Source organism: Vipera ursinii (assembly GCF_947247035.1).
Source record: "Vipera ursinii genome assembly, chromosome: 6".
NCBI lineage: Eukaryota > Metazoa > Chordata > Lepidosauria > Squamata > Viperidae > Vipera > Vipera ursinii.
Genome location: NC_139515.1, coordinates 56,016,112 through 56,029,794, shown reverse-complemented (window position 1 = coordinate 56,029,794; position 13,683 = coordinate 56,016,112). Strand labels below are relative to the sequence as shown.

The window sequence follows — 13,683 nt, the reverse complement described above, 5'->3', positions numbered from 1 at the left end:
GGCCATGTAGGGCTTTATAGGTAATAACCAGCACCTTGAATTTCACCCGGGGGGCAACCGGAAGCCAATGCAGCTCGCGGAGTAGAGGTGTTACATGGGAGTATCGGGAAACCCCCATTACAACTCGCGCGGCCGCATTCTGCACCAGTTGAAGCCTCCGCGTGGTCTTCAAGGGCAGCCCCATGTAGAGAGCGTTACAGTAGTCCAAACGGGAGGTCACAAGCGCATGAGTAACTGTGCGTAGGGCATCTCGGTCCAGATAGGGACGCAACTGGCGCACCAGGCGGACCTGTGCAAAAGCCCCCCTGGTCACGGCTCCTATATGGTCTTCAAAATTGAGCCGTGAATCCAGGAGGACGCCCAGGTTGCGAGCCCTATCAACGGGGGGTAACACCTCACCCCCCATCATTAAGGATGGAATAACTTGGTTAACCCGAGATGCCGATATGCACAGCCACTCAATCTTTTTTTTTTATTGAAAAGTTTTAAAATACAATTTTCCTTTAAGAATCCCCCCTTCCCCCTCCCTCCTCCCCCCCTACCTCCCCCCCTCCCCCCCTCCCCCCCGGCTTCCCAGAGCTAAATACAAGGTATATATATAAAAAGCAATCATAAACAATCATATACTAACAACTATAAACTCTAAAATCCATCACTCTCTAGCTTATAAAGGATAAAACAAACCTTAATAATATTAAATATGTATAAAAAGAAACTAAGATAAGAAAAGAAAAAAAAACGAAAGAAGACTCATTCAAATGCTACATAAAACTTCTTAACCCTATACTTGTTCTGGATAAACTCAGTCCATTTTGTCCATTCCATAATATAGCGTTCTTGCGAATGATCTTTCAAATAGGCCGAAATCTTCGCCATCTCTGCCAGGTCTGAAACCTTTAAAGTCCACTCTTCTATGGTCGGCAGTTCCTCTTTCTTCCAATATTGGCCTATCAAAAGTCTTGCCGCCGTGATTAAGTTCAACATCAACTTAGTGTCCACAACTGTAGCGTCTACAATTATTCCCAACAAAAAAAGTTGCGGACAAAACTTTATCCTCTGTTTAAAAATCTTCTGCATATTCCACCAGACTTTTATCCAAAAAGCCTTAACCTTCTTACATGTCCACCATATGTGAAAATATGTTGCATCTTCATCATCACAGCCACTCAGTCTTGGCGGGATTGAGACGAAGCCTGTTTTTCCCCATCCAGACCTGAACCGCCTCCAGGCACCGGGACATCACGGAGAGGGCATCACTGGGTTGGTTCGGGGTGGAAAGAAAAAGTTGGGTATCATCAGCGTACTGGTGATACCCCACCCCAAAACCACGAATGATCTCGCCCAGCGGCTTCATATAGATGTTGAACAGGAGGGGCGAGAGAACCGACCCCTGAGGAACTCCACAAATGAGAGACCTCGGGGCGGATCTCTGCCCTCCTGTCAACACCGACTGCGAGCGGCCCTGGAGGTAGGAGGAGAACCACCGTAGAACGGTGCCTCCCACTCCCAACCCCCTGAGACGCCGCAGCAGGATACCATGGTCGATGGTATCGAACGCCGCTGAGAGATCTAATAGGACCAGGACAGAGGAACAACCCCTGTACCTAGCCCTCCAGAGATCATTCACCAGCGCGACCAATGCTGTCTCCGTGCTGTGTCCGGGCCTGAAGCCCGATTGGTACGGGTCCAGATAATCAGTTTCCTCCAGGAACAGAGGGAGCTGGTGCGCCACCACACTCTCAACAACCTTCGCCAGAAAGCGAAGGTTGGAGACTGGACGATAGTTGTTTAAAACAGCCGGGTCCAAAGCAGGCTTCTTGAGAAGGGGCAGACAGGACAAAAATACTTTAAATTGCTTTGATATACTGGTTTTTTTCTACTTTTAAAAATATTCTTATTTGTCTTGGAGTCATTCCACACACAAATTTTGTACTTTTGTGGCATTGATTTTGCATAATTCCCATACCATACTCATCTTGGGCAGCCAAATTTACGGTATTCTTTTCCTAGGTTAAATTGCAAAACGTCTACTTATGAGATTTACAGTACTAAAAGCTCTGGGGAACTTTGAGCCAAGCCATTTCCCCAATTCTAAAAATTGCTTCAACAAACCATTCCCTTGCTTGAATTTGAAGATTTCTAGTATGTTTCAGAGGTAGCTTTTATCAGTGAACTGATCTTACGCTTTTTCACACAATTGCCTACGTGACTTTGTTTTGCCAATTGTCAGTATACAGCAAAATCTTGTGTTAGCCCACCTCTATTTGTAGGATTGGGTTGTTTGTTCTCTGATAGAAGAATGCCTGCAAAGTAATAAAGTTACACTACATCAGAACTTTCAGTGAGAATTGGTATGCAGAAGGAATGATATCTTGAGGGCTTTTGAAGGTCTGAGTAAAATTTTCCTCCGAACAGCCAAATACATACAATCTGGACTGAATATGGAGAAGACTGGTAATTTATTTCTCCTTTTTGTGTGAAGTGGATCCTGAGGCGACTTCTGCTTCAGGAGATGGGGCATTAACTCTAATGAATCTGTTGATTGGCTGGGGAGAGCATTGATTCTTTTTGTATTTGCAGCATTCTGAGGGTGGCAGATATGGATTCCACATATTTTGGAAAAATTTGCAAGTCGAGAAACAGTAGTGTAAGATTCAAGGTGCTGGTAATGACCTATAAAGCCCTAAATGGCATGGGTCCGGGTTACTTACGGGAGCACCTGCTGCCGGCATCAACTTCCTGTCGTCCAGTGCGCTCCCACAGAGAGGGCCTCCTTAGGGTGCCGTTGGTCAAAGAGTGTCGACTGGTGACCCCCAGGGGGAGGGCATTCTCTGTGGGCGCGCCAGACCTTTGGAACCGTTTACCGGTTGAGCTCCGGATAGCTCCCGACCTTCGCTCCTTCCGCCGTGACCTAAAAACATACTTATTTGAACAGGCCGGCCTGGTCTGATGGATTTGGGGTATTTTAAATATTACTGTATTAATTTATTGGATTTGGGCTGCAGTATTTAATTTTTTTCAACTTTTGTATATTGTATTTTTATTGTATTGCCCTGTACACCGCCCTGAGTCCTTCGGGAGAAGGGCGGTATAGAAATTAAATTAAATAAAAAATAAATAAAAATAGTGTGGATATTTTTGTTTTTAATGGCAGTTGGTATTTCAGAATTTTTGGAACATTTTAGATTTTTCTTTTTTTTCTTTTTTAGATTGAAGTGTCTTCCGTTTCAATGATGCAGGGCTAAAATGATTTGAACAGTTATGTAGTTGGAGTAATAGCTTGTTTGTATGAGTAAAGACAACATTTTCTTTAAGAGGACCTGGACCTGCCCCTGCCTATTTCCCACTGGTGTCTTCTCTGCATGCATGTATAAACCTGTATTAAATAATGCAAATTGGATATGTGCTAACTAGTTTAATAATTGCTCCCTAATTAATGGAGCCCAGCATTAATTTACTTTGCAAACAGAACAATCAATTTAATGTTGCTGTTCATAGGAAAATTATGCATACATAAAATCCTAAGAGGTAATATTGAATACTGAATTAATAACTAAATTACACTGTAAATTTATTGAATCTAATTTATTATTAATCATAGCTCTAACAATGAATTTTATATTTGTAGTGAATAATTTTGAGCCATTCTACTTTATACTCAGGAAAAGATAATATGAAAAAATTTATAGATGTTATTGATTAATTTTCCTAACTCTTACTTTTGATTATATAATCTTTCCTCATTAATAAATCTGTCAGTCGCCCATAGTGCATCAAAAATGAGTGCATTTTCCTGTTTTCCCTCTAAAATATATTTTAAAAATATAATTTTCAGTCAGAACACTGATTTTTGTGCACAATAAAAATTAGAACTTTGCCAAATTCTTATTTTTTTAAAAATAGTATTTTAGGGGTTGTGAAGTACAGGTTATCTTTATTATTGATGAACTCTTCTTTCCTTATCTTTGACCTATTGTGGATTTGGGTTACACAAAACCGAATGGGAATGTATATTCTCATGTGCATTAAATGTATAAAAGTGAGTTGAGCTATATGGGCACATCCATATGGTTTCATAGAAACAATACTTGTACTGAGGTTATTGCTGTTACATTCTTCCAGGGTATTCATCTTCATATTCTGCCCTAAGCAATCCAAATATTTATCACAGATAATTAAACATAGAGCAAACATTTTAGCACAAACACTGGTATAACACGAGGAGTCAAGCAAGACGCAGCTTCTTCCCTTTAGAGGGGACAACAATAGAGTTTCAAGTCCACCTAGTATTTTATTATATAATATGACACTATTTTTGTCTATAATAGCAACAATTTTTATTCAGTATTATAGTGCATTTTTTATAATAATATGGACTTAATTGGTCAAATTGTAGCATGAGAAAATGCATTCCCTCCCCCTAAATATTATATCTTTTTAAACAGGCTACCATTATCTCTTATCTAAAAGTAAATTATACAGTTTATTGCTTTTCTCATGTTGGTATATTTTAAATCTTTGACTTTAGGAGAGCAACACGGAGAGGAGAAAATTGAGAAGAGAAATTTGGGGAAAAGTAAATTGACTGTACAACATAAATGTAGTCCTTGACTTATGACCACAATTGAGCCCAACATTTCCATTGCTAAGCAAGACAGTTGTTAAGTAAGTCATGCCCCATTTTACAAGTTTTTTTGTCATGATTGTTAAGCAAAATATTGCAGTTAAGTCAATATTAAGTGAATTTGACTTCCCCCATTGACTTTGCTTGTCAGAAGCCAGTTGGAAAGGTCACAAATGGTGACCACATAACCCCGGGACACTGCAACTGTCATAATTACATGCCAGTTGCTGAGCATGTGAATTTTGATCACCTGACAATAGGGATCCTGCAACGGTCATAAATATGAGAACTGGACATAAATCACTTTTTCCAGTGCTAGTGTAGCTTCGAACAGTCACTAAATGAATGATTGTAAGTCAAGGACTACCTGTACTTGGATTCTGTCATTGATCTGCTATTAGACCACATTTAATTCTATTCCTAATTTCTAGGCATGGTCTCCAGATTTATTGCTGCTGGTGATATTTTTCTTGTCTCCTTTAATTTATTATAAACACTTATCAGTTCAGAGTCCATTAATTTTTCAAGTTGTGAAATTTCTGTTGAAAACTACAATGTGTTATAATGTTTTCTTACAAGCTGTTTTCTGTTTTTTGAATGTAACATTTCTGTATTATTTATTACTATCATGTGTTCACCATGTTCTTCTTGAAACTGAACTCTTACAAAACCTTCATTCTTGAGTAGTTTGAATGATATTGTACCATGCAAGATTTTCTTTATTGAATGATATTGTATAATATGTTAATATACCACATTTTCCAGCAGAAATATGATTTATAGATTTGTTTTTCTGTTTTCCTCAAATTTTGGTTATAATTGTCTAGGTATATTTGGAATTTTGGAATTTGTATTTTTTCCAGAAATAACTTGGTAACTTTCATTACATGCTCTTTAGACTGATAACCATATAGTTACTGGACCATAGAACTAGATATCAGTTAAATAGTCTAGAATAAGGAAGTAATGTTTCATGTGAACAGATCAATCCCAGCTTCTTTTCCTGACTTGTTAAGTGCACTGAACATTCTAGTTTTTTGGGTATGTACCCAAGTCAAATAATAAATTCCTTTTACGTCCTGCCAAAATGTTCAGTATGAATTTTCTTTAGCTGAATGACTGAAATTATAGTCTGCTTTCCTATGAATTCAAGTATATCTTTGATTTTTAGTTATTTTTGACATTCTAGAATATTTTTCAATTATTCTTGAGCTTTACTCTAGATTGATTGATTGAATATGCATCATGAAGTTGATTTTGACTGTCTATGTGGTCACTAGGAGTCAAAAATGACTTGATAGATACTCAAGAGGCAGCTTCATTTTATCATTCCAAGCAATTATCATTCTGTTTTATACCCTTCTATATTTTTTCAACTTCTCTTCTTTTGTGAAAATGATCCTAATAATCCTAAGTACTTATTTATCTAGGTAATAACTTCAAAACTCTGTTGTTACTACTTTGCCTTTCTGACATGGCACATTTTTCAACCTGTTAGCCTTTGTCTCAGTATGTATCTTGGATTTTTCTTGTTTTTCCTGCACTACATTCTGGACCAGAACCTGTTTTTCCATAAGCAGATGTTCTTAAGTATAAATATATGCTGCACTTAAACATTATGGATAATAATCTGGTCGTAGTTTGCTATGCATATTTCTATAAAAGGTTCTTAATTGATTTATTATTTTTGAAACATTTATTTTTCAGGTTTTAAAAATAAGCTTGCTTGGCCACAGAAAACGCATTTTGGCCTCATTGGGAGACAGACTTCACGAAGATCCACCTCAGAAACCACCACGTTCTATCACCCTCAGGGTAGGTTCCATCAAATCTTTGTAACATCTGAAGCATACATTGTAAGTCATAGTATCTTCCAACATAGATATTATTTAATAAGTAAATCTACCACTATACAATTATTACATTTTTAAATTTCTGTAAGGGTGCTTGAGCTTTGTGAGATGAGGAGGAAAAATATCAGAATTTGCGCTTTAAAAAAACACCTATTAATTTTATTGCATCCTCATATTTAGCTACTAGAATGCTATATACACCACATTTGGGACTGAAATTTCAGTCACAAGTCAAGACACCACATGATTGGACCCAATTTTTAAACTCTTTTTATGTTACTCATTGAGCAAATCATGCAGTCCTAAGCATGAATCACACACTCATTTAGTGAATCATGCAGTCATAAGTTGAATCCACTTTTATGAATTTTTTTTCCTGGAAACAGGCAAAAAATAATGAAGAACAGCAAAAAAATAAACCTCTAGAAACCAGACAAAAAGATTCACAAAATTCAAGTTTTACTATTTTTATTTATTTAAGTGGTCATCCATTGTAAAACTTCAGGTGACTCACAACAACAGTAGAAACAAGACAAAAGAATATGCAAACAATAAAACCAAAATCTGGTGCCTTGTCTGATCCATCCATCCCCAGACCAAACCTGGGCTCCAACGTGAGCCTATCCCAGTGCTTGGAAAAGAGCCAGCTCTTTTCCAGTTTATTTCTGAGGTGGTCTGAGAAATAAACTGGCCCCATGCCAGTTTAAAAGTGTTAAATAGCACCTTGACTTGCATTACGAAAGATACGAGATGACAGTATAGTTCACACAGGGGTGGTAGAAGATGGGCAAATCAAGGGACACCGAACACTGCTTTCACTACTACATTCTGGACCAGTTATAACTTCTGGATTGTATTCAAGGGCGGTTCCATGTAGGGTATGTTACAATAGTCCAGTTGGGAAGTCACTAAGCATTAACATAACTACTTAGAATTTTTTGTGCACAGTATTAAATATTCAGTTAAAGTCAAGTCGTCTTCTTTCCTGCCTGAGCAGCGGGTTGGACTAGATGACCTCCAAGGTCCCTTCCAACTTTATTATTATTATTATTATTATTATTATTATTATTATTATTATTAGTAGTAGTAGTAGTAGTAGTACTGTGATCCTTATTTAATATCTATGTACTGCCAAGCCATAAACCATTATTTTCTTATTTCATTAGCCGATATTTCATGATTACCCTGATATTTTAATATGATTATGTGGTACAAACTTATTAATTATATAAACAACTGTCTTATATAAATACAATTTTATTTTTTATGGAGATTGGAAAGAGATTTATTTGCTTTTAATTACTACTTCTTTTCAAATAATAAAGCTATTACAGATTACTCTTTCTGCAACTGTCATAACTATACAAAAAGGTCATAAGTCACTTTTTTCAGTGCAATTGTAACTTCAAATAGTCACTAAACAAATAGTTGTAAGTCAAGGACTACCTGTCTTGGAAGGGTTATTTAGGCATGTGGTCAGTTTTGACCCATGTAGAAAACCAGTTTTAAATATATTCAGTAACATTTCCAGCCTTCACATGTATTGAGATCTCACTGCTTGCCCATAATGACACTGAATCAACTGACAAATCACTTTCATTGAGAGCATTTTAAAACTGATATATTGTTAAACGGAAATTTTACTAGCTGTTCATAAGTGTCTTATTTCATGTCCTACATGCTGTGGCACTATTTGATCTGTGAAAACTCTTCAGGTGCTTGAAGAGCAATCATTGTTATCACTAATAGCTTTATGATTTCCTTCTGGAAAACAGTCTTTTCAGCCATACAGGTAATTCCTTTATATGTGACTTCTTTTATGTATATAGTTTTGCTAATAATGTCTTATATGTGTAGCTATGGTAATATTTATCCTTAAATTCTGTAAGAAGTGAGAATTCAAGTTATTGAATTATCATTGTCAGTTTAAAGTTTATGAATTTCCTATATTTCTAAACACTGGCCAGTAATGGAACTATTGTTTACCCAGAATTGAGTATACCCAGAGTGTTTTGTTCATGTTATTAATATGAATTGAACAGTTCAGGTGTTCTTGCACATTTAGCTTCAGTACTGTTTCTCCACCTTGGCAGCTTGAAGATACGTGGACAATGTGCTGGCTGGGGAATTCTGGGAGTTGAAGTCTACATATCTTCAAGCTACCAAGGTTGAGAAACACTGTGCTAGAGTATTGACAGTAGGGTTTATTTCATGTTTCCACTTTCTTTCTTATTTGATGCAGGAACCCAGTGGTAATCACACTCCTCCCCAGTTGTCTCCTTCACTCAGCCAAAGCACTTACACTACTGGTGGTTCCCTGGATATACCACACATGATCATGCAGGGAGATGCAAGGAGAAGAAGAAATGACAGCTATTTTGATGATATTCCTCGGTCAAAACTGGAAAGACAAATGGCACAGGTAAAGTTGGAAAATTCCATGTTCATTAGAAAGGTATTTTTAAACATTTGTTTCTCTAGCATTATCTTTCAGAAATTGGTGTTTGATTTTTCAGCTGAATTTGCCTCTTGTTTTTTTTTAATCTTTTTAATTCTTTTAATTCTTTTCAGACAAGTACACTTTCCCCTACCAGTGCTTTATATAATTCTGTAAACTTACAGTTATTTGTATCTGGGATATGTGAATAAAATGAATGTGTAAAATGAAAACTAAATCTGCTTGCTTTTGAATAATAGAACTACTTTCTGTTGTTCATGATGAAAAACCTATTTCTCCTTTGAATGATACAGCTAGGCTATCTGATAACTGCTAGTCTGGAAACAAGTCAGGCGCAACAACATGGTTCATTCAGTAAGCCATATCCTCTTCCACACTGCCTTCCCCTCTGGTTTTGCTCTTACCATTGATATTTCAACACTCCCTGAATATTTCACTGACCCATTTTGCTTTGTTTTCATTCTTCTTTTCTTCCTTGAGATAGAGGTAGTTAATAGTGATGTGTGGTGGTGATTATCATGATGATTTATTCTGATTCAAACATACAATATGTTTCACTCTTCTATGTATAATGTAGTTTTTACTACCTAAGGAGAATAAAAGTTGTTATAGAATACAGTATTGATCTTCTCTGTGAAATAATTTAAATCATGTAAATAATCTAAAATGCTCTAGACCACAGGTCTGCAACCTGCGGCTCCGGAGCCACATGCGGCTCTTTCAGTTGTCTCCTGCGGCTCCCAGTCCTCTGCCATGTGCAGTTCAAAAAAAAAAGTGGGACTAAAAAAGTTCAACCAATCAATTCAAATATGCAGGGTAGGTGCATATCTCGCCTTGTCTCCACTCTGTTCTGCCCATGCGCGCATGTACATGCATGCGCATGCATTTTTTGCGGCTCCCAGTTTTTCCTTTTGTGAGGGAACCGGTTCCGAGTGGCTCTTTCACTGTTTCAGGTTGCTGACCCCTGCTCTAGACCAAACAGATTTCACAAGCTGTAGAATGAACCTGTTCTTTGCTGCCTACATGACTTTTGTATTCAGGAATGCACATCACAGAATACTCTACTTATAATAGAGAGATGGACTTCTTTAAATTTGTCTGAGTATGCTGTGGTTATCAAGGAAAGGGAAATATTTTCTTGACATAGGAAAAGACTTTAAGACCTGTGAAATAGACTAGTACAGCTGAAAATCACTTGGGACATATAGTGACCATATCTTATGAATTTCTTGTGAATTGTTGGAACTAAATGAAGTTCAGAATTTTTGACTGTTGAGGCTTTGTAGGGAACCTGTGATAGCTTTTGTATTTTTTTAAAATCAATATTTTTAAAAAGATGGAAATAATTTCTCAATTAGTTTTTTTAATTTAAACTATTTTTTTAATAATTTGGATAAAGAATTTACAATGGACAGCCAGCAGAAATGTAGCCAACTTCAAAAATAAAATCCCATCATCCTAAGGGAACTGCTAGGCTTTCATAAGACATAGGTTTAGTTAAGAATATTGTGTTTCGGTAAATTTGTTCCTTATCAATTCATCAGCTCTGAAAATCTATTCAGTTCTGGAATATTTCCATTATTTTTGCATTTCCTGTAGTTTTACTATTTAGCTAATTTACAGCTAATTTGTAAAATTCCACCTTTGCCAGGGGAAATGTTTTTTTGATAGAAATATTTTTATAAGGGATATAAGAGAAAATTCTTCTTTATTGCTGAGCTTTTGTCGACAAGCTGTTGACATCATCAGAGCAAGGGCTGAATGATAAGGGAGTCAGTACATACACTTGCTCTGATGATGTCAACAGCTTGTTGACGAAAGCTCAGCAATAAAGAAGAATTTTCTCTTATATCCCGGAGTTCATCGTTCTTATTTTTACTAACTACACCCGGGATTCCAGTTTTTAAATTTATTATATATATATATATATATATATATATATATATATATATATATATATATATATATATACACACACATACATATATACATATATACATACATTTATTATATATATATATATATATATATATATATATATACATATACATATACACATATACATATATATATATATATATATATATATATATATATATATATATATATATATATATATATATATACACATATATATATATACATATATACATATATATATACATATATACATATATACATATACATATAAATATTTTCTAGTCTTAAACTAGACATGATTAGTCCATTAATGACAGTAAAGCAAACATATACGGTATATGATCAAAAATGTTCAAGATTTCAATTTAAATGATAGTATACTTGAGTTCCTATTTGCAAAACTGCCTTTGGATTATGTAAGTTATTCTCTGGTGGTGCATACAATGACAGATGTCCTATCACGAACCATATTGTAACCATCCGAAACTATGTGAAGACAAATGTGAAGACAGTTGAGGTCACAAAGTTTGATGGTAACTTGACTTGACATCCAGTGTTTGTTCAAGTAAACTTTGCTGTGACCCTAGCATTGATTCTATTGTCTTTTATCTCTCAGTTTTCAAAAGAACAGTTTATTTTCTCCTGCTGAATTGGATTTTCTTTTTACCTACTAGCTGAAAGTACTGGAAGAATCTGTCTAGAATATAAGACAGCTTTAAAAATTGCAGAGAAAATACATTATTAAAAATGCTTACTTTAAAAGAACAGCAGTTAAAGAGTTTGAATATTTAAACTGCCAATGTTTTAATAATTTATTTTTGTAATTAATCATTTTTGACATGGGAATTTCTTGCTATTTGTAGAAATATTGCTTGTAAATTGTATAAAATAGAGAGTTTTTTTAAAAAAATGGGTATTAAATATTGATAGATCTGAAAGCATAGTTCAGATTTAAAAAGGGGCTTTCTAATATTACTTAAGTTTGATATTTTTAAAACTCTGAAAAAAGCTGAAAAAATCTTAGTGCTAAAACCAGGTATTAGGAAAATCTGAGTAAATGTCTTAAACTTTATGGTCAGACCACTGCCATTAAAATTTATGTATCATTCAAATCACTCACTATGAAGCGTACTAAGCTATATAAAAGCTATTTCTACAGGTTTTCCCAAAGCAAAATCAACTTAAAAAGTGTGCTGGCTATGGTCTTTTGAATTCCATTTAAAAAAGAAAAAGATTCTAAACCTGAAAAGAGATATTATGTCAATATTTATGGCAAGAAGAAAGGAGTCAGCCAAATTTTCATTCTGTAGTGTGTGTTCAGTGCATTAGAATACAAATGGTAAGGATAAATTCTTCTGCGAAAAATGCATCATTTCATTCCTTGGGGCAAACATGTATAGGAATTCAATATTGGTGATGGAATGTAAGCAAGAGGTTAGATTTAGGCAAATGGAGACATTCTTTTGTTCTTTTTAATTCTGTGGAATCATTCCACTGCCTTGGAATAACAAGAGTAACACAGATCTTTCAGAATATGAATGCTAACTTTTAGAAATATGGACATGACTTTTAAAGCCCTCGGATATTTTTTGTATCCAAAAGACAGATTAGTTAGAAGTAATTTAAAAATTATTCATATATTAAAAGAAAATACTTTTCTTGTCATGTGAAGGTGTCAGTGTATAAATATTGATTTTATGAAGATGATGTTATCCATTCCATTGTGTCTGACTCTTGGCAATTCTATGGGGCAGTTTGATGGACCAGGTCTCTCCCCATCTTCTAGTTTTGCAAAGCTTATTTGAGTTTTTCTATTCTCTGACTGGTCTCAGCTTTGATGGTATCCAGTCATCGTGTTCTTAGGCGGCCTGGTTTCCTATTACTGCTAACTCTTCCCAATGTAATTGCTTTCTTCAGTGAATTCCCCTGTATGACATGGCCAAAATAAGTTTTGTGATTTTTCCTTCCAGTGATTTTATACCATAATAAAAATCTCAAGAATAATATTTTTGTCCCATTGTCTTGGCAAATTAACAATTTAGGGAGACCTGTTTGCAATGTAGAGGTTTTGTTATTATTTTCTTTGTTATAACTTAGAATGAAAAACAGATCCATCCATAAGTATTCACAACAATGTTAGTTTTTGCTAAGCTTGAAAAGGCAAAGACAGACAAGTCAAACTCGCGACATCTCGAAGCTTTTTCGCCATTGCCGGCAATGGGATGGGCGTGGTTTCTTCATGATGCATCCGGCCCGTGGGCCAGCAGTTTGACACCCCTGTTCTAAGATGTGGGGGAAAAAATCATATCTCCTTCATATTCCTGACTTGCATCAGATGGATTTATGCTAATTGATATAACTGGCCAGATATGAGGAAGCTCTTGATTTTGTATGTTGAATTCTGTCTATTTTTTTTAATACCAATAGCATGATCTTATATGGTCTCTGTATTTTTTAAAAACATTGTTCAGGTTGCAGGCATCACTCTGAATCCTGTGGATTTGACACAGTGAACTTCTGTAGTTAAAATAATCCCTTTTCGTTTTAATCCAAGAATTTATTTTATGAGTTTGTAGAATTTTATTTGACAAGTGCCAGAGAAGAAATATAATATATGTTGTTTAGGATTAGAATTACAAAGTTATGCATAAGTAGCATATGGCTGCACAAGAATTCATAAACTCATTCTCCTAAAGTCTATTATTTTATAGTTCTGTACATATTAAATTATTGAATGAAAACAAAGCTAAAAACTTTTCTGACTTGCATTTAATCCACAGGGAGTTCATGGCACTATAAGGGGTAGTTTTTTTTTAATGTTCAATTTA

The 13,683-nt window shown here is 35.4% G+C and overlaps 1 protein-coding gene across 1 annotated transcript in view; it reads left to right on the top strand.

The window, feature by feature from the left end:
* The window catches only part of ANKS1B (ankyrin repeat and sterile alpha motif domain containing 1B), a gene marked incomplete at its 5' end in the record, with an annotated part of 324,360 nt that overhangs the window by 280,589 nt on the left and 30,088 nt on the right, over nt 1-13,683 (top strand). The window contains 2 exons of the mRNA XM_083366003.1: nt 6,332-6,439; nt 8,720-8,899. Coding sequence (XP_083222129.1) covers nt 6,332-6,439; nt 8,720-8,899 — 288 coding nt within the window. The remainder of the gene's footprint in view (nt 1-6,331; nt 6,440-8,719; nt 8,900-13,683) is intronic.